The 21,950-nt window shown below is 37.8% G+C and overlaps 1 protein-coding gene across 4 annotated transcripts in view; it reads left to right on the top strand.

Annotated features, from left to right (window-relative positions):
- C6 (complement C6) overlaps positions 1-21,950 on the top strand; it is a 76,503-nt gene that overhangs the window by 25,734 nt on the left and 28,819 nt on the right. For all 4 annotated transcript variants that reach the window (XM_001087355.4, XM_078004692.1, XM_015139954.3 and 1 more), the window contains 4 exons: positions 6,624-6,762; positions 11,293-11,493; positions 16,313-16,553; positions 20,683-20,805. In XM_001087355.4, coding sequence (XP_001087355.3) covers positions 6,624-6,762; positions 11,293-11,493; positions 16,313-16,553; positions 20,683-20,805 — 704 coding nt within the window. The remainder of the gene's footprint in view (positions 1-6,623; positions 6,763-11,292; positions 11,494-16,312; positions 16,554-20,682; positions 20,806-21,950) is intronic.

Here is a 21,950-nt window from a genome sequence, read left to right as displayed (position 1 = left end):
AATCCAGTCTGTCACTGATGGACATTTGGGTTGATTTCAAATCTTTGCTATTGTGAATAGTGCCACAATAAACATACCTGTGCATGTGTCTTTATAGCAGCATGATTTATAATCCTTTGGGTATATACCCAGTAATGGGATGGCTGGGTCATATGGTACTTCTAGTTCTAGATCCTTGAGGAATCGCCATACTGTTTTCCATAATGGTTGAACTAGTTTACAATCCCACCAACAGTGTAAAAGTATTCCTATTTCTCCACATCCTCTCCAGCACCTGTTGTTTCCTGACTTTTTAATGATTGCCATTCTAACTGGTATGAGATGCTATCTCATTGTGGTTTGATTTGCATTTCTCTGATGGCCAGTGATGATGAGCATTTTTTCATGTGTCTGTTGACTGTATAAATGTCTTCCTTTGTGAAATGTCTGTTCATATCCTTTGCCCACTTTTTGATGGGTCTGTTTGTTTTTTTCTTGTAAATTTGTTTGAGTTCTTTGTAGGTTCTGGATATTAGCCCTTTGTCAGATGAGTAGATTGCAAAAATTTTCTCCCATTCTGTAGGTTGCCTGTTCACTCTGATGGTAGTTTCTTTTGCTATGCAGAAGCTCTTTAGTTGAATTAGATCCCATTTGTCAATTTTGGCTTTTGTTGCCATTGCTTTTGGTGTTTTAGACATGAAATCCTTGCCCATGCCTATGTCCTGAATGGTATTACCTAGGTTTTCTTCTAGGGTTTTTATGATATTAGGTCTAACATTTAAGTCTCTAATCCATCTTGAATTAATTTTCGTATAAGGAGTAAGGAAAGGATCCAGTTTCAGCTTTCTACTTATGGCTAGCCAATTTTCCCAGCACCATTTATTAAATAGGGAATCCTTTCCCCATTTCTTATTTTTGTCTGGTTTATCAAAGATCAGATGGCTGTAGATGTGTGGTATTCTTGAGGACTCTGTTCTGTTCCATTGGTCTATATCTCTGTTTTGGTACCAGTATCATGCTGTTTTGGTTACTGTAGCCTTGTAGTATAGTTGGAAGTCAGGTAGCGTGATGCCTCCAGCTTTGTTCTTTTGACTTAGGATTGTCTTGGCAATGCGGGCTCTTTTTTGGTTCCATATGAACTTTAAAGCAGTTTTTTCCAATTCTGTGAAGAAACTCATTGGTAGCTTGATGGGGATGGCATTGAATCTATAAATTACCTTGGGCAGTATGGCCATTTTCACGATATTGATTCTTCCTATCCATGAGCATGGTATGTTCTTCCATTTGTTTGTGTCCTCTTTTATTTCACTGAGCAGTGGTTTGTAGTTCTCCTTGAAGAAGTCCTTTACATCCCTTGTAAGTTGGATTCCTAGGTATTTTATTCTCTTTGAAGCAATTGTGAATGGAAGTTCATTCATGATTTGGCTCTCTGTTTGTCTGTTACTGATGTATAAGAATGTTTGTGATTTTTAAACATTAATATTGTATCCTGAGACTTTGCTGAAGTTTCTTATCAGCTTAAGGAGATTTTGGGCTGAAATAATGGGGTTTTCTAAATATACAATCATGTCTTCTGCAAACAGGAACAGTTTGACTTCTTCTTTTCCTAACTGAATACTCTTTATTCCTTTCTCTTGCCTGATTGCTCTAGCCACAACTTCCAACACTATATTGAATAAGAGTGGTGAGAGAGGGCATCCCTGTCTTTTGCCAGTCTTCAAAGGGAATGCATCCAGTTTTTGCCCATTCAGTATGATATTGGCTGTGGGTTTGTCATAAATAGCTGTTATTATTTTGAGATACGTTCCATCAATACCGAATTTATTGAGCGTTTTTAGCATGAAGGGCTGTTGAATTTTGTCAAAGACCTTTTCTACATCTATTAAGATAATCACGTGGTTTTTGTCTTTGGTTCTGTTTATATGCTGGATTACGTTTATTGATTTGCATATGTTGAACCAGTCTTGCATCCCAGGGATGAAGCCCACTTGATCATGGTGGATAAGCTTTTTGATGTGCTGCTGGATTCGGTTTGCCAGTATTTTATTGAGGATTTTTGCATCGATGTTCATCAGGGATATTGGTCTAAAATTCTCTTTTTTTGTTGTGTCTCTGCCAGGCTTTGGTATCAGGATGATGTTGGCCTCATAAAATGAGTTAGGGAGGATTCCCTCTTTTTCTATTGACTGGAATAGTTTCAGAAGGAATGGTACCAGCTCCTCCTTGTACTTCTGGTAGAATTCGGCTGTGAATCCATCTGGTCCTGGACTTTTTTTGGTTGGTAGGCTGTTAATTATTGCCTCAATTTCAGAGCCTGCTATTGGTCTATTCAGGGATTCAGCTTCTTCCTGGTTTAGTCTTGGGAGAGTGTAAGTGTCCAGAAAATTATCCATTTCTTCTAGATTTTCTAGTTTATTTGCATAGAGGCATTTATAGTATTCTCTGATGGTAGTTTGTATTTCTGTGGGGTCGGTGGTGATATCCCCTTTATCCTTTTTTATTGGGTCTATTTGATTCTTCTCTCTTTTCTTCTTTATTGGTCTTGCTAGCGGTCTATCAATTTTGTCGATCTTTTCAAAAAACCAGCTCCTGGATTCATTGATTTTTTGGAGGGTTTTTTGTGTCTCTATCTCCTTCAGTTCTGCTCTGATCTTAGTTATTTCTTGCCTTCTGCTAGCTTTTGAATGTGTTTGCTCCTGCTTTGCTAGTTCTTTTAATTGTGATGTTAGAGTGTCAATTTTAGATCTTTCCTGCTTTCTCTTGTGGGCATTTAGTGCTATAAATTTCCCTCTACACACTGCTTTAAATGTGTCCCAGAGATTCTGGTATGTTGTATCTCTGTTCTCATTGGTTTCAAAGAACATCTTTATTTCTGCCGTCATTTCGTTTTGTACCCAGTAGTCATTCAGGAGCAGGTTATTCAGTTTCCATGTAGTTTTGCGGTTTTGATTGAGTTTCTTTGTCCTGAGTTCTAGTTTGATTGCACTGTGGTCTGGGAGACAGTTTGTTATAATTTCTGTTCTTGTACATTTGCTGAGGAGTGCTTTACTTCCAACTATGTGGTCAATTTTGGAATAAGTGTGATGTGGTGCTGAGAAGAATGTATATTCTGTTGATTTGGGGTGGAGAGTTCTGTAGATGTCTATTAGGTCTGCTTGCTGCAGAGATGAGTTCAATTCCTGGATATCCTTGCTAACTTTCTGTCTCATTGACCTGTCTAATGTTGAGATTGGGGTATTGAAGTCTCCCATTATTATTGTATGGGAGTCTGAGTCTCTTTGTAAGTCTCTAAGGACTTGCTTGATGAATCTGGGTGCTCCTGTATTGGGTGCATATATATTTAGGATAGTTAGCTCTTCCTGTTGAATTGATCCCTTTACCATTATGTAATGGCCTTCTTTGTCTCTCTTGATCTTTGATGGTTTAACGTCTGTTTTATCAGAGACTAGTATTGCAACCCCTGCTTTTTTTTTGTTCTCCATTTGCTTGGTAGTTCTTCCTCCATCCCTTTATTTTGAGCCTATGTATGTCTCTGCATGTGAGATGGGTCTCCTGAATACAGCAGACTGATGGGTCTTGACTCTTTATCCAGTTTGCCAGTCTGTGTCTTTTAATTGGAGCATTTAGTCCATTTACATTTAAGGTTAATATTGTTATGTGTGAACTTGATCCTGCCATTATGATATTAACTGGTTATTTTGCTCGTTAGTTGATGCAGTTTCTTCCTAGCCTTGATGGTCTTTACATTTTGGCATGTTTGTGCAATGGCTGGTGCCATTTGTTCCTTTCCATGTTTAGTGCTTCCTTCAGGGTCTCTTGTAAGGCAGGTGGTGACAAAAATCTCTAAACATTTGCTTATCTGTAAAGGATTTTATTTCTCTTTTACTTATGAAACTTAATTTGGCTGGATATGAAACTCTGGGTTTAAAATTCTTTTCTTTAAGAATGTTGAATATTGGCCCCCACTCTCTTCTGGCTTGTAGAGTTTCTGCCGAGAGATCTGCTGTTAGTCTGATGGGCTTCCCTTTGTGGGTAACCCGACCTTTCTCTCTGGCTGCCCTTAAGATTTTTTCCTTCATTTCAACTTTGGTGGATCTGGCAATTATGTGTCTTGGAGTTGCTCTTCTTGAGGAGTATCTTTGTGGCGTTCTCTGTATTTCCTGAATTTGAATGTTGGCCTGCCCTACTAGGTTGGGGAAATTCTCCTGGATGATATCCTGAAGAGTGTTTTCCAAGTTGGTTCCCTTTTCCTCCTCACTTTCAGGCACCCCAATCAGACGTAGATTTGGTCTTTTTACATAATCCCATGCTTCTTGCAGGCTTTGTTCATTTCTTTTTCTTCTTTTTCCTTTAGATTTCTCTTCTCGCTTCATTTCATTCATTTGAGCCTCAATCACTGATACTCTTTCTTCCAGTTGATCGAGTCGGTTACTGAAGCTTGTGCATTTGTCATGTATTTCTCGTGTCATGGTTTTCATCTCTGTCAGTTCGTTTATGGCCTTCTCTGCATTAATTATTGTAGTTATCAATTCTTCCACTCTTTTTTCAAGATTTTTCGTTTCTTTGCGCTGGGTACGTAATTCCTCCTTTAGCTCTGAGAAGTTTGATGGACTGGAGCCTTCATCTCTCATCTTGTCAAAGTCATTCTCCGTCCAGCTTTGATCTGTTGCTGGCGATGAGCTGCGTTCCTTTGCAGGGGGAGATGCTCTCTTATTTTTTGAATTTCCAGCTTTTCTGCACTGCTTTTTCCTCATCTTTGTGGTTTTATCTGCCTCTGGTCTTTGATGAGGGTGACGTACTGATGGGGTTTTGGTGTGGGTGTCCTTCCTGTTTGATAGTTTTCCTTCTAACAGTCAGGACCCTCAGCTGTAGGTCTGTTGGAGATTGCTTGAGGTCCATTCCAGACCCTGTTTGCCTGGGTATCAGCAGCAGAGGCTGCAGAAGATAGAATATTGCTGAACAGCGAGTGTACCTGTCTGATTCTTGCTTTGGAAGCTTCCTCTCAGGGGTGTACTCCACCGTGTGAGGTGTGGGGTGTCAGACTGCCCCTAGTGGGGGATGTCTCCCAGTTAGGCTACTCAGGGGTCAGGGACCCACTTGAGCAGGCAGTCTGTCCGTTCTCAGATCTCAGCCTCCATGTTGGGAGATCCACTGCTCTCTTCAAAGCTGTCAGACAGAGTCCTTTGCATCCACAGAGGTTTCTGCTGCTTTTTGTTGTTGTTTTTGTTGTTGTTGTTTAGCTGTGCCCTGTCCCCAGAGGTGGAGTCTACGGAGGCTGGCAGGCCACCTTGAGCTGCTGTGAGCTCCACCCAGTTCGAGCTTCCCAGCGGCTTTGTTTACCTACTTAAGCCTCAGCAATAGTGGGCGCCCCTCCCCCAGCCTCGCTGCTGCCTTGCTGTTAGATCGCAGACTGCTGTGCTAGCAATGAGGGAGGCTCTGTGGGCGTGGGACCCTCCCAGCCAGGTGTGGGATATAATCTCCTGGTGTGCCCATTTGCTAAGACCCTTGGTAAAGCGCAGTATTGGGGTGAGAGTTACCTGATTTTCCAGGTGTTGTGTGTCTCAGTTCCCCAGGCTAGGAAAAGGGATTCCCTTCCCCCTTGTGCTTCCCAGGTGAGGCATTGCCTCACCCTGCTTCAGCTCTCCGTGGTTGGACTGCAGCCGCTCACCAGCATCGATTGTGTGGCACTCCCTAGTGAGATGAACCCAGTACCTCAGTTGAAAATGCAGAAATCACCTGTCTTCTGTGTCGCTCGCGCTGGGAGCTGGAGACTGGAGCTGTTTCTATTTGGCCATATTGCTCCGACCCCCAGAACAATTTTTATAATCTATGTAATATAGCATTACCAAACTGTTTGACAAAAAAACTACTTTTTTCACAGAATACATATCCCTTAGAATTTGGAAAAGTTTTAGCATCTTGGAGAAGTTTTTTTAATCTATAACAAAATAATCTCTTAAATATTTGATTTATGTTAAGCTAATTAATCTCTATGTGCCTCAATGTCCTCATTTGTAAAACAGGTATAATAATTATATCTACATCACATAGTTATAGTAAATATAAGTTACTTAGTAAAGCACTTAACTAAGTTAATACTTTAAAGCACTTACTATTGCTTGGCTTATAGTAAATAGTATGTAAGCATTTGTTAAATAAAAAATATTTTAAATATTATAGTCAGTTTTTAGTAAAACTATAATATTAGTACAATTCCATTAAAATATTGCTGTTACTAGTTTATTATGAGCTCTCTATTAGAATTCCACTCAGAAAGAAGTGGACCCGGAATGGCATTTATTATATAATAACTTATTTCATAATCTGCTTCCAAACTTTGCGCTGGCATTGTAAGTCATAAAAAAGTATAAATCGAGATGTTATTGTATGTTGAAAGCCAAGAACAATTAAGTAAGTTGAATAGGAGAACCTAATAGAGCCAGAAAAGCTGAGCTTGGGCTTTCCAGCTTCCTTGCGTGCCTCACCACAGACTACGGAAAAAAAAGCGGGGGTGTGTGGAGTTCCTGCAAATCATTTGTCTTCAGTCAAAAATGTTTAGAAGAGGAATTCCTTTCATGTAACTAAGATAAATTTTAAAGATTGCTCTACATCTATTGAATTCCTGAAAATTACTTTGTTTCTAGGTTTCATTTTCTGGCAGGAGAGCCCAGAGGAGAAGTCCTTGATAACTCTTTCACTGGAGGAATATGTAAAACTGTCAAAAGCAGTAGGACAAGTAATCCATACCGTGTTCCGGCCAATCTGGAAAATGTTGGCTTTGAGGTATGACAGTCTAGCATGGTGGCAACTTCAACACCGTCAGTGATTACAAGCTAAATTTCTCATGCGAAATTAGTGATGAATGAAGGGACAGAATGAAAAGGTAGTGAACAATTTTAATCACCTGTTATGTGTTTGTATTTTGTCCATGCACACCCAATGAGGCCAGTGTTATGAATTTACAGATGAAAAATCTAAGGTAACTAATTTTCCAGAAGTCAAACAGCTAGCAAGAAGTGAATTTGAGATTCAAGGCCAGGTTTTCCTGCTTCGAATCCATGCTTTCTCCAGTGAATATTCAGCTCTAAAATAGCTCCACACAGATAAACAGTTTGATTTCTTCAGATTTTCTCCTAACCTACTTAGTTCTCTTAGATAACTACAAAATATAGACTTTTTTTTAAAAGTGCCAGGCTCATAAGAAAAATCATGATAAGTCAGTCTAATGAGACAGTTCTGCTTACTTTTATTCCTATTTTATTAGTTGGTTTGGTTTATTTGTTTGTTTTAGTAAATTATAATGAGCAGCATACTACCTACTCTCAGAATCTAACCCACACTTTACACATAAGTGCTCCATATTCGTTGCACTAAAGTGAGTAATCTGCTTCTTTTAAATTGTGGTAAGAACAGAAAATACACAGTTTTAATGGTGACATTCATGCATAGAAATTTGACAAGCTAGAGAGAATTTCAAAAGTTGTAATTATTTCTGAGAACCACTTTATGGGTAATATAAGTTCAGCAAAAAGTCATTTAATCCTTCCTTTAAAAAGACCTTTATATACATATAAATACAGGCATTTTCCAATTCGATTCACTCAATTTAAAACCATCTAATATATACTAATAGGTGGGGAATGTCTTTGGGAACTAACTGTCAAATTTGAATACCTCTGGGAAGACTGATAATACTGCTCTTGAGATGTATTGTATTGAACAGGCTTTGTAGACAGAGCTAAAACCTAAACATTTATATGTAATATTGTTCTGATGGAAGTTGCTTTCTAGTTCCAAAACAACCAATCCACAAGTTTACTTTCAAAATACAATCATTTCACACAGGCATATTGCCTACATTTTCAGCAAGCATCTATTTCATGTAGTTTTACAAGTAACAAATTAAAGGAAGTATATGAGATTGGAGCAAATTGAGGCTTAGATAACACTTCATACTTATCATACTTATATGATACTTCAGAGTCTTCAAAGTACTTTCGTATATTGCTTTATTTGATTCCTATAACAACCTCCCCAGAAAGGTAGCAAATTGTTTACATCCACATTACTAACAGAAAATTTAGGCTCGGCCGGGTGTGGTGGCTCACACCTGTAATCCCAGCACTTTGGGAGGCCAAGGTGGGGCGGATCACTTGAAGTCAGGAGTTCAAGACCACTCTGGGCAACATGGTGAAACCCCATCTCTACTAAAAATACAAAACTTAGCTGGGAGTGGTGGTGCATACCTGTAGTCCCAGCTACTCAGGAGGCTGAGGCATGAGAATTGCTTGAACCCGGGAGGTGGAGGCTGCAGTGAGCCGAGATTGTGCCACTGCACTGCAGCCTGGGTGAAAGAATGAGACTCTGTCTCAAAAAAAAAAAAAAAAAAGAAAAGAAAAGAAAAGAAAAAAAAAAAGAAAAGAAAATTTAGGCTTATTGAAGTTAAACAACTTTCTCAGAGTTATACAGCAAATAAATGGCACAGAAAAATAAGAACTCCTGGCTTCTGGCTCTTATAGTCGAGGGCGGCCTATGTTAGATGAGACATTTATAGTATATCAAGAAAGACATTAAAACTCCTCGCAGTAGGTTAAAAGTCTGAGCACCTTCATAAACTATCAGTTAAAATGTATCCCCCATGAAGGTAGACAAGGATGTGCTGGAGCCAGCTCTTTGAGTTCACGAGTCAACTGTTAAATTTTCAGGAATTTTGGAATCCAGTTGTGAAACATAGACTTTTTTTTTCTTTTTCAACTTTCATTTTAGATTCAGGGAATACATGTGCAAGTTTGTCACCTGGGTTTATTGTGTGATGCTGAGGTTGGGGGTACAAATGATACCTTTACCCAGGTACTGAGCAGAGGACCCAACAGGTTTTCAACTCTTGCCCCTCTCCCTCCCTTCCCCTTCTAGTAGACCCCAGTGTCTGTTGTTGCCATCTTTATGTCCATGAGTACCCGATGTTTAGCTCTCACTTATAAGTGAAAACCTGTAGTATTTGTTTTTCTGTTCCTGTGTTAATTTGCTTAGGATAATGGTCTCCAGCTGTATTCATGTTGCTGCAAAGGACATGATTTTGTTCTTTTTTATGGCTGCTAGTATTCCATGGCACATATGTGCCACATTATCTTTATCCAATCCACTGCTGATTGGCACCTAGGTTAATTCTATGTCTTTGCTATTGCGAATAGTACTGTAATAAACATGCAAGTGCATGTGACTTTTTGGTAGAACAATTTGTTTTCTTTTGGATATGTACCCAGGAATGAGATTGCTGGGTCAAACGGTGGTTCTGTTTTAAGTTCTTTGGGAAATATCCAAACTGCTTTTCACAGTGGCTGAACTAATTTACATTCCCACCAACAGTGTATTAGCATTCCTTTTCTCCACAGCCTGGCCAACATCTGTTGTTTTTTTGACTTTTTAATACTAGTCATCCTGACTGGTGTGAGATGGTATCTCATTGTGGCTTTGATTTGCATTTCTCTGATGATTATTGATGATAAGCATTTTTTCGTATATTTGTTGGTCAAAACACAGTCATTATTAAGTATCAAATATATTATCTCACAGGTAAACGTATTAAAAACAAAGATTATAATTACTCAAAACTGATCACTTTTCAATTATTTTGCTACATTTTACCATTATCCATGCTCTAGAGGTTATTTACATCTATTGGATCTGTATTTTGAAAATACTTTGTAATTTGCTACTGTGCATCTCTTCCCAAGTATGAATTCAGGACATCACATAGGTAGCTTGAAATCAGCCGTGGTAGGAATATATACACAATGGAAAAAGCAAATGTTATAGTAAATCAGGGCTTTCTTCCCCTTCCCAGAGAGCTAGCTGTTAAACATTTACTAACAGATCAATGGGTTAACCCACAAAGTTTGATAACACAAGCCTGGATAACAAGTTACATGAGGAAATACAGCCTGAAAATTCTTTTACAGCAGATTAAACTCATTTCCTTATCAATGTAGCTCTAAGATTTGTCCAACCTTATGAAGCTACCTGAGCTAATCTTTAACTCTATGCCATAGTGGTATGGCTGAAGTCATAGTGATATGGCTGAAGAAGGTCATAGTGGTATTTCTTCAAACAAAAATTTGGGAATGACTAGAATCAAGGTCACGAGCTATCGGTTTTCTTTTAACTGATCTCTGTATAACTTCATTCTTTAGGCATGCCTTAGCAGGCAGCTGTGCAAACCTAAGCTATACCTTATTGAAAACAATAGAGGAGGAGAAATAGCAGGCATCTCACTTCCCTTCTTTTGTAGTGTTGTAACTTATGAAGATAGATGAAATAACGGGCTCGCTGGTACACAAAGATTAAAGAGGCTCATGAAGGGAAGAGAAGGCAACTGGGCAGGGAGTTAGAAGACCTTAGAAAAACTACAGGATAGATGAGGGAATACAGACACCAGACCCAGCATTTTATCAATCAGGGTAAGTTAGGTTACACTGCAATATCAATACTAAGATGTCAGTGTCTTAAAACAGTTTCACTCATACCGTACTTTCTACTCATAATAGTCCTTTAGAAAGCAAGGGACTTAAGGGATTCTGCTTTGACACATCCTTCCATGATGAATTGCAAAAAAAAAAAGGGAACGTGACATATTGCCCATCAACTCTTAAAGTGACAGATATCATTTATGTTTACATTTCATTGGCCAAAGAGAGTAGGAAAATGCATGCTTTTTATGTGCCCGGAAAGAGACTAGGGTAGTTGTAAACAGCGTTATGACTAACACGAAGGTCAGTCAAGAGTTGAGCATCACTGGGGACTTAGGGAGCAGACAATGGAAGCCCAACCTCAGAAACTGTGATCCTAAAGTCAGACTCATCTCTTGAATAAGTATAAAACAAGATGGGACTTGGTTATAAAGAACAAGCCCAGTTGTCAGGACTGAAAGGTATCTTAGTTAGATTGCACACTGCATCAAAATCACAGGCATAATAAAAATAACCCTCACTGCTTATCACCCAGTTAAGTCTCAGCTTAGGTGGCATTTCCTTGAGGGAGGGTTTCCTGATATTGCCCCTCAGGGTCTTCTATTTCCTATGGGATTCCATTGGCCACACAATACTTACCATATTAAGTGTTTGTGATTATCCCTCTCTCTAACTAAACTATCAACTCCTCAGTGCAGGAACTAACACTATTCTTTGTTCTCTAGCAAAATGTGTCCTCAATAAATATTGGCTGAGTGCATAAATAAATAAATCATGTCATTAGATATCCACAAGTAGCTCCAGTATTTCCTAAATTACTTTTTATTTTACATGGATTTTTCTCCAGGTAGAAACTGCAGAAGATGATTTGAAAACAGATTTCTACAAGGATTTAACTTCTCTTGGACACAATGAAAATCAACAAGGCTCCTTTTCAAGTCAGGGGGGGAGCTCTTTCAGGGTACCAATTTTTTATTCCTCCAAGAGAAGTGAAAATATCAACCATAATTCTGCCTTCAAACAAGCCATTCAAGCCTCTCACAAAAAGGTATCAAAAATGGTTTCTAACCTTTTATTCTTTCTTGAAATTTAACACCAATTCTAGCAATCATACAATAAGGAGAGGAGAGTTTATATATTGTACCAGTGTGACTTCTAATACAGATATAAGTAATTTTCCCATTTTTGGTTATATCTCACTTCAAAAGTTAAAGAAATACTATGTGTATTAATGGTTCCGTTTTGCATGCATTTGACTGCTATTGTTGTGTTTTTTATCTTAACTTTTTTTTCATACTGTTGTAGGTGTGCTTCTTATAAACTCCAAATAACAGAACTTCGACCTTTCATGTAATATGACAATCTGTATTTTATATTTTTGTTATATTCTATATACATATTTGTATAGATGTATATATTTGTACACATATACAAATACATATATAAAATATAACAAAATGTATATTTTGTTACATTTATGTAAACACACACATTTACCCATCTCTGTTTTTTTCCTCTTATAATCCTTTTCTTGAAATCCCTATTCTCATTCAGTTGCCTTTTTTTCCTGTATTTTCCTCATATAGGACACATGCAAGGTATATTTTCTAAATCTTTGTGTATCTAACATTGCCTGCCTTTTCCCTGAGCAATAAATATAAAGAATATCCTGACTGTATCATAATCTTCTTCTCTAGATAGTAGATGTTTTTCAACTGTCTTCTAATTTCCATTGCTGTATAAGAAAAATCACATTCAGAGCAAATTTTTTCATTTTCTTTTCCCTGCTTAAAAAGTTACAATTATTTTTTTGCACTTGGAACTTAAGGTATGTCCAAGTATTGGCCTTTGCCTGTTAATCTTGCCAGGGACTCAAGGAACCCTTTTAATATACAAAGATACAACTCCCCTTGTTAATTTTCTCCTATTACTTGCATTTTAAATCTCTTAGATATGTCTCACAGTGCTTAAATGATTTAGGAGACAGATTTCTATCGCAAACTTTTTTTTTTTTTTTTTTTTTTTTTTGAGACAGAGTCTCGCTTAGTGCCCAGGCTGGAGTGCAATGGCGCGATCTCGGCTCACTGCAAGCTCCGCCTCCCGGGTTCACGCCATTCTCCTGCCTCAGCCTCCCGAGTAGCTGGGACTACAGGCGCCCGCCGCCTCGCCCGGCTAATTTTTTGCATTTTTAGTAGAGACGGGGTTTCACCGTGTTAGCCAGGATGGTCTCGATCTCCTGACCTCGTGATCCGCCCGTGTCGGCCTCCCAAAGTGCTGGGATTACAGGCGTGAGCCACCGCGCCCGGCTATCGCAAACTTTTAAACATTTACAAAGGTCTTTTAAAATACTGTCTATTGCTTACTACAACCACCACTCTAAGTAGCATTTGCTCTTCCCCAAGAGAAGAATGAAGAGAATGAGCCCTGAATCATGGAACCATGGAATCATATTATGGTTGCTCCTATCTTTATCATATTGCTCTTCTACTTTTATTTAGTCAACCATTTATGCGCTTATATAAATATAAGACCTAACAGCACTGTATGGATAATTTTCCCAAGTATTTCATTTATCTTCAGAAAATTTAAGAGATTATCAGAGTTGATATTTAAACATAATTTTGCAGATGAATAAATTGAAGTTCATATATGCATTTTTAATTCAATAAACATTTATCAAATACCTACCATGAGGCAGGCACTAACTGAAGTCTAAGAAACTGAGTGACTTCCAGTGATCTTACAGTAAATAAATGCCACAGTTGGGAGCTGAAATCAATTTGTCTTATTTTTGTTTACTTTTCTTATCCATTGCATTACACTTCAAGATATTCGACTCTTTATTCATTTATTTATTTATTCATAATTTTAGCAAATTACAGAAGGAACACAGTTCTGGTGATATAGACATGTAAAAATGACAATGAAATAGATTCATTTTATGTATAAATTATATATATAAAATTTAGTTTAGAATGGGCTATGGGTCCTATAGTGCCCTCCAAACTTAACAAATTGTATTTGTAAGACAAGATATTACCAGAATTTCTTGTAAGTAAAAATACACATCTCTAGGCCTTTCCCTTAATCTACTGATTTCAGAATATCTGGAATTGGGCATGACAATATGGCCTTTTTTTAGCTCCCTAGCTCAGCATAATATAGCATGCAGGATTAGAAATAACTGCTTATAAACATAGTCAAAGATGAGTGAGATAGACATGTTTGAATGAGACATAGTTATAGTCCTATGTCTTGCTTCACGTATGTGATTTATATGTATTTCAAACATGCTAGAGAACATTTGTAAAACCCTTATATGTAGATAAACAACTATTGTTTGATCCTCTAATAGTCTGTCCCAAAGCAAAAAAATTTAGAGCTATTCACATTATCAGGTTGGAACATATTAAACTACTGTTATTCAACCATTTCTGATTTGCAAAATTGTTAGCCTCACCGGGTGCGTGGCTCGTGCCTGTAATCCTAGTACTTTGGGAGGCCAAGGTGGGTGGATTGCCTGAGCTCAGGAGTTCAAGACCAGCCTGGGCAACACGGTGAAACCCCGTCTCTACTAAAATACAAAAAATTAACTGGGTGAGGTAGTGTGCACCTGTAATCCCAGCTACTAAGGAGACTGAGACAGGAGAATCACTTGAACCTGGGAGGCGGAGGTTGCAGTGAGCCGAGATGGCGCCACTGCACTCCAGCCTGGGCGACAGCAAAATTATTAGCCTCATACAGTTCAATCCAACATCATTACTGTCATCTTTGATTAGGTCTGAACAGAATTAAGGAATTTCAGTCTAAACAGGAAATGAGGCTGGGCACGATGACTCACGCCTGTAATCCCAGCACGTTGGGAGGCTGAGGTAGGCAGATCACCTGAGGTCAGGAGTTCAAGACCAGCATGACCAACATGGTGAAATCCTGTATCTACTAAAAATACAAAAATTAGCCGGATGTGGTGGCAGGGGCCTGTAGTCCCAGTTACTCAGGAGGCTGAGGCAGGAGAATCGCTTGAACCCGGGAGGCAGAGGTTGCAGTGAGCCGAGATGGCGCCACTGCACTCCAGCCTGGGTGACAGAGCTAGACTCCATCTCACAAAAAAAAAAAGAAAAGAAAAAAGGAAGAAAAACAAATGCTACTGCAGCCTCTCTTAGTCTTCAAGTAGAGAAAACAAGATACCACAAAATTGAAAATCAACCCAAGCCTTTCAGTAGAGCATGATGCTTTAGCTGTTTCGGCAATCACAGATCAAACTAGACATTTGTTGGGCAAACAGTCTGTTTCCAAGCAAAATACCAGTTAACTCAGTAAGGTTCAGTACTTTCCTGATATACTTTACAAAACTGAAACCACAACAATATTATTAAAATAAAGTAAGACCTCACACATTGTTGAAATGGATTATATATGGTTTAATAACCTATAGTAATGTATTTTTTTTAATCTAAAATAGCCAGTTTCAGGTATCAGGGACCAGCAAGTAGAACACCATGGAATGATTATGCTAAGTTGAGTTACCAAAGTTTAACTTGTATTTTCCATGACTGAGACTTTAAAGCAACCTGGAAATGCTGAACCTTCCAGAACAGGCACTTCAGATACTCAGGGAGTGAGTGTGCTTCTTATTAAAAGCACAAGGGCTCTCCAACTTTTGAAACTATGGTTCTATGACAAAATTCAAGTATTAAACTTAAAAATAGAATTAATGAGCACTTACTAAAATGTAAGTTCCATAAAGGCACGAACTTTGTCTGCCTTCTTTACTTCTGTATCTACAGCATCTCAGATAGCTAGGCAATAAATGTATAGAGGGCCAGAAGGTGGAATGAAGGAAGAGAGGGAGAGGGACAAGGAAAGAGAGAAGGAGATTAATGCTGATTCTTTCTCCATCCTTGTGATTATTTTTTTTCTCTTGCGTCAGCAGTCATCTTGTGCCATACGTATAGCAAAGAGGAATATGGTTAATAATTAACAATTATAATACAGTTATTTTGCTAAAATATAGCCCTTACTCTGTTACTATTACTGCAATTTGTTAAAATTGAGAGATCAGATAAAGTATATAAAATTTTTTAAAACAATATACATAAATACACTTATAAACCTCAGTGGCTATGTGGAAAGATAATCTGAGGAAATGAGATTTTAAGCATAATATCCACCAGCTAATTCTAAATTAAACTGACACAAAAAGAAATTATAAATAAATAAGTTTGTAAACAAAAAAAAAATCTCATGTATTTCTGCATAAGGGTGGAGGAGAGAGAATAGAAATAATTTTACTTGATTTCACCCCCTAAGTAATTTAGAATCAGCATTTTGGAGTTGAAAGGAGGTTTGAAATGTTACCAGGTGCAAGCCCTCATCTTATCATTTGACAACTGAAGTCTAGAGAATCGAAACATTTTTTCCAGAAGGACAAAGCTGTAATTTGAATCTCACTTGCATAACCTCCATCTCAGTTGCATAACTTCCAGTTCAAAATTCACACAATCCTTTTTCAATTATTCACATTAGCAAGCATTCTAAATAAAAACACAGTAGAAATGCAGCCATGATTGGCAATTAGGAGGGAAAGATGACTTTTTTGATCATTGAATTCTTCTTTCTTAGAGAACACGTGCCCCCATTACACAGTTTACTTTATTGAGATAATCTTATCTGTTTTGCCCATTGAACATTGGTATTGGAAAGTAAAATGAAATTTATAATCTTGTATGTGAGAACGTGCAGTAGAGAGTGAGAATTGTAATACTATGGTGGGAATGAAGCTAATGATAAATCAATGACATTTAAATGCTTGCTACTTCAAACTTTCATTACCTTTAATCATCTTTTTACTTCTTTCTTTCATTTAGGATTCTAGTTTTATTAGGATCCATAAAGTGATGAAAGTCTTAAACTTCACAACGAAAGCTAAAGATCTGTACCTTTCTGATGTCTTTTTGAAAGCACTTAACCATCTGCCTCTAGAATACAACTCTGCTTTGTACACCCGAATATTCGATGACTTTGGGACTCATTACTTCACCTCTGGCTCCCTGGGGGGCGTGTATGACCTCCTCTATCAGTTTAGCAGTGAGGAACTAAAGAACTCAGGTAACTTTCTTCAGTCCTTACTCTTTTTAACTGGTATGAGAGCATGCAGTACATTTTTCTCTTACTCTGTCATTTTAATAATTCTGCTTTGACTTTATTTAGATCCTGCTTTATTTCCAAAATATGATGAATGATAAAAAACCATACACATTCAAATAAATAAAACAAAAATAGAAAGCTAAGATCAAAATATAAGAAAAATAAGTATGCCTAACCACTGTGATTTTAGGCATCATATTTGTCTCTAAATTTCCTAACATCTGGGAACATCATAAGCTGACGCAGTAGTGGTTACCCAAAGAGGAAGATGCATGCCAGTATCTCAAGGGAAACAAAGTTTGTACTGGCACTAAATTCTAAAAGATAATTTATGAATAACATTTTATAGGATATAATTTCATAGAGCAATACCTTATAACAAATTAAATAGCATTTTTTTCTTATAATAGTTTTAACTAAAAGCCAAGATGAAACCTATGATGAAAGTAAAGTTAGAAACTTGACAAACAACTAAGCTGGAGTGGGCCAGATGAGCACCTATGGGCAATGAAACTTGAAACTAAATGCAAAAGATCTGTGTTATTGTAGGCTTTCCATACTGCCTGCATGCTTTATGTTTCCTCTCAGTTATCCTTTCCACTGGAGCAACTCTGGCATGATGAATTTGATGTCTTCTGCTACCGCAAATAGTATCAACTCCAGTGCTGAGCAAGAGTAGTTAGGGGAAATCTCTGGTCTTTGACTTGGTTTTGTCTCACCCTCAGATGAAATTATTCTGGTCACTTCTGCTATAGCCCAGACAATAATTTCCCACTTGATGAGTATAATCCTCATGCATTCAGAGCAGAGCCCCTAAATGCTTAGAGTTCAGGTCAGTTAAGAACTGGGTGAATCTTTAATCAACTATTTATCCTTTAAAGAGTTAAAGCCCCATAACCAAAATGAAGAGTGATGAGTTATACTTTCCTACAGAAACCTTCTCACATTCCATCTCTTTCTCTGTAGAGGTAGAGATTGACAGTTACATATAATGAAGGAAAGAAAAAGAGTTTGGGATGTGATAAGAAATTCAAAATAAATAAATACCCATGCATATCCATATATACATGCAAGCACACAATACATACATACACACACATACACTGTGTATATGTATTGAATATATGTCGATATATGCATATATATACACATATATGTGTATATATATTCAGTAAGATGTATTCTGGATGTGAGGACGATCTGGCTGTGACATCTGTCACTTCATTGATCTCCAGGGTTGATTTGGCTGATCTGGCTGGCTAGGTGGGTGTCCCTTTCCTCCCTCACCACTTCATGTGTGTCCCTCCAAAGCTGCATGCTCAGTCAAAGAGGATGACCATCCCCAATAGAGGAGGACTGGTCTTAGGTCAAGGGTATATTAGTAGCTGCATTCCCCTGCTAGAAACTCCAAACAAGCTCTCAATAAGATGTATTTGATATTCTCATGTTCAATAAGTTTATATGTAATAACTTATCTGTAAAATTTTAATTGTGGTTAAAATGAAGCACACCCAGACAGAAACGACTTCTCAAGAAAATGAAATTCTCCAGTTCATGTGCTTGTCTGGCTTTCCCAGCTCTCTAGATAAATGTATATTCTGGCCTCTTCTCTTTTCTCTCCTCCTAGTCTCTCTCCTTTTACCTCATCATAACATGAAACTAAAGTATAGATTTAATTTTTTCTATGCTTTATTCAATAAGAATTATATCCCGTTGTTAATTTTTGAAAAATGACTTGAATATTTCATAGTACTTTCTTTCCCTCAAGAAAAGAAAACAAAATTAAATTGCCTTTTATTTGCATGCATTGATTTATTTCTCTATTGTTCAATGTCCCATAGTCAAGTTAAAACCTTAAATAAAAGTTGACATTGCTTCAGTATGCAAGGTGAAAAGAGTTTCATAAACACACTGAAAACATCAAACAATAAAAATATCATAATATGCAAGAGGATAATTTTAAACTCCTTCTGTTGGGAAGTCATCTTCTACACTGAATTGGAGGTTAAAAATTATTCACCACACTAATTATTAATATGAAATTTTCAACTAACAATCTTGTCTTTGGGCATCAGAGTAGCTAAAGATATTACTGAAATACTCATTCCTGCACCCCTCAGCAGAGGAACACTCAGGTTTAAGATACGAGGTACTGCAGTATCAAGTAGCTTGTTAGTTCATATAGATAGAGGTCCGGCAGCAAAAAAGTGGACATACTGCAGGGAAGAAAAGAGTTGCACAGAAATTCACTGATACTTTAATCACTGCATGACCAATGTCATAAAAAATATTCATCATTCAAATCTTCAATTTTTCATCTATAGCCCTCAAAAATGAAATTAAGTTTATAGTTAATTCATTATGTTATAGTTAATTAATTATGTTATAGTTAATTAACTGGACACATACAATTTAATTATTACTTATAAATAATAGGAACCTAATGAATGATTAAGGAGTCATGCACTATAAATGCATTACATTCCAAGTATGGCCTAAATATTTGACAACCCACTTATAAAAACAATCCTACCAGAAGAAAAATGAACTATATTTATTCAACTAGACTGAAACAATTATCTTTCTGTTAGAGTTGAATATGCAAACTAAATATGAGGGCTTCAAACCAAGAATTTTTTACTCCCAACTAACAATGCATATCTTCAAACTGTCACCAAAAAAATGAGGTAGACAGACCCAGTTCACATCTACCCAGCCTCATTTCTCAGCAATCTATGCCTTCAGATTTCCATTTCAGTATCACACGTAATCAGAACCTCAAGCTCTAAAAACACACATCCCTGCCTATTATGACCTGTAACCCCAAATACTAGTATTTGCTTTTAGGCGCTTAAGAGCTTATATTAACAGCTCTACCTCTCATGTGCTTGTATTTTGCAAGGCAAATTTTAACTAAACATCAAAAGACCTGGATTTTAGTTTTGATGTTTCCAGCAGTGAGTCAGGTGCCTTGGGAAGCTATTAAGAAAAATAAAATTATTTCCCTCAATTACCCGAGACAGTATAGCTCAGCCTACAAAAATACTAGATCTGTTTCCCTGCACTCTTCCACTAACACACAGATTCTGAGGCCATTGAGAATGATCACAGGACTGTGGCGGCGGGAGTGTTTCAGATGCCCAAATCTTCAACAAGTGATGCTAGAGAGTTTGGTAAAGGAGAATGATGAGGACTAAAGGTGTTAAAACCAGATGGCCTGAGCCTCAGGGCATCAAGGTTTTTGCAGGTTGTAAGACCATGGGGAGTCATCCAATGAAAGCAGCAGTGGGAAACTAGGAAGATATCATTCCCAACTCCCAGACATGAATGGGGTGAGAATATGGCCTTCTGAACTTCTGCTGGAGATGACAGTGGAAACAGTATCAAATACAGGCTTGAATTAACATGGGGAGATAGAACAGCCAAGGAGGAGTTTGAAAATAATTCATAGGTCAGGAAGTCAGAATTTCTGAGATTACAATAAAAAGGATTTTAAGGTAGGGGTTGAGTGAGCAGCTTAATTAAGCAGAAAAAGCCCAGAGAGGTATGAGAATGAGTGTTCAGGGAAGAAGCATGGTCCAGAAGATTTGCATTTTAGGTGACAAACAGGGAAGCAATTGAAGCGGACTCAGGTATCACAAAATCAGCAGTCGCCCAGAAAGTAGGTCTTAGAGAACAGATCAGAGCATGTCATAACCTTTTGATTTGCAGGGCTACATAGTGCAGTGGCCAATAGAAAGGGAAAGCTTAGAGCTCCATGAGTGGCAACAAGGGGCAGGCAACAGGGACAGGACATCACTGTCCCCATGGGAAGGGCCACAACGGCTCGTATGTGCTTCTGAGGGTCAGTGTTGAAGGAGGAGATGATGGGCACTCACAGGATTCTTCAGTTCAGGACCATCTCTCTGCCCATGCAGGATTGAATCTGTAGGTAAAACTAATTTGAGCTGCCACTTAAGTTTATGGGAATTGGGGAAGAAAGGGGTTAATATAAAGTATCTGTAACTCCGAAGTGACCAGAGCATCATGTTCCTCTTTGAATTGTCAGTGGTGCACTCTCAGTGGTTTTTGTTTGTACTTCATCTCCTAGGTTTAACCGAGGAAGAAACCAAACACTGTGTCCGGATTGAAACAAAGAAACGTGTTTTATTTGTTAAGAAAACAAAAGTGGAGCATAGGTGCACCACCAACAAGCTATCAGAGAAACATGAAGGTAACAGTACTCTCTTAGCAGCTTATCCAGTGTGCCCTGAGCCTAGCTGTCATTTACAGACCATACTGGATGTCACTGTGCTATTTTTAGCTTTTCACTTATTTAATTTCTCTGCCTCAGAACCCTGTGTGTTGGGACAGGGGATACAAATAAAATACCATTAGCATTACCTTAAAAAAGGAAATTGTTAAGGTTTTCTTTATCTCATACTTAGGTTGTTTAATGAATAATTTATTGATTTTACTCATGGGAAGAACTCAATATTAGGCATTGTGAAGTGCATATGGCTGTGAACCAGGAACTTACAAAGTAAAGAAACATATAAACATCCATTAAAAATACAGATTGACAAGGGTTTAAGAGAGGTATAGTTTCTAAAAGGCTATAAAGGACTATGAGCAGAAGAAAATCCTGGAATTGAAATACATCAGATTTTGTAAAGAGAATTATTCTGGGGCCATGCATTAAAAATGGCTGAAGACTTTGGCAAATGGAAAGAGTGAGAAAGAAAATCCAGGCAAAAAATACTGAAAAAAGAAGATACAAGTTATGTTTTGCAGAATTATCTTACTCTTTCCCAATTTTAGCCACTGCTTTCACTCCCTATCCCAATCCCCAATCGGCTTTCATTCTTCTATCCCAATCCCCAACCCAGACATCCCTTCTGAACTCCAGACACCTACTGTCCACTAAACATCTCTACCGGAAAGTCTCTAGGCAACAATGCTTTATGTATTCTCTCCCTGCTGCTGTTGGTTCTCACTCACATCTAATAGCATAGCCTTTACTTTACAGCCTAATAGGACTGTTGTGACATGATGTTTATAAGGAGCCTTGCAGGGTGACCAGCAGTGGTTGGCTCCTTTCACCTTTCCTCTTCTTCAGCAGTCCCAGGCTTCATGATGGTATCACCATCAACTAAGTCAGTCGAACCAGAAACCTGGCTATTGTCTTTGATTCTACCCTCTTTCTATATCTAATAAGTAACCATGCATAATTCATTCTACCTTCTGAATGTCTCTGCAAGTTGTCTTCATATTTTTATTTCTATGGATATAAAACCTTCCATGGAAGGCAAACCATCCATTCATTATTTCCAACTTGGATTATCTCAGAAGCACCCTAAGTGGTCTCCCTGCTTGTAG

The sequence above is a fragment of the Macaca mulatta genome, chromosome 6 (assembly GCF_049350105.2).
Source record: "Macaca mulatta isolate MMU2019108-1 chromosome 6, T2T-MMU8v2.0, whole genome shotgun sequence".
Taxonomy (NCBI): Eukaryota; Metazoa; Chordata; class Mammalia; order Primates; family Cercopithecidae; genus Macaca; species Macaca mulatta.
Note: the sequence above shows the minus strand (reverse complement) of the source record. Positions and strands in the feature narration are given on the sequence as shown.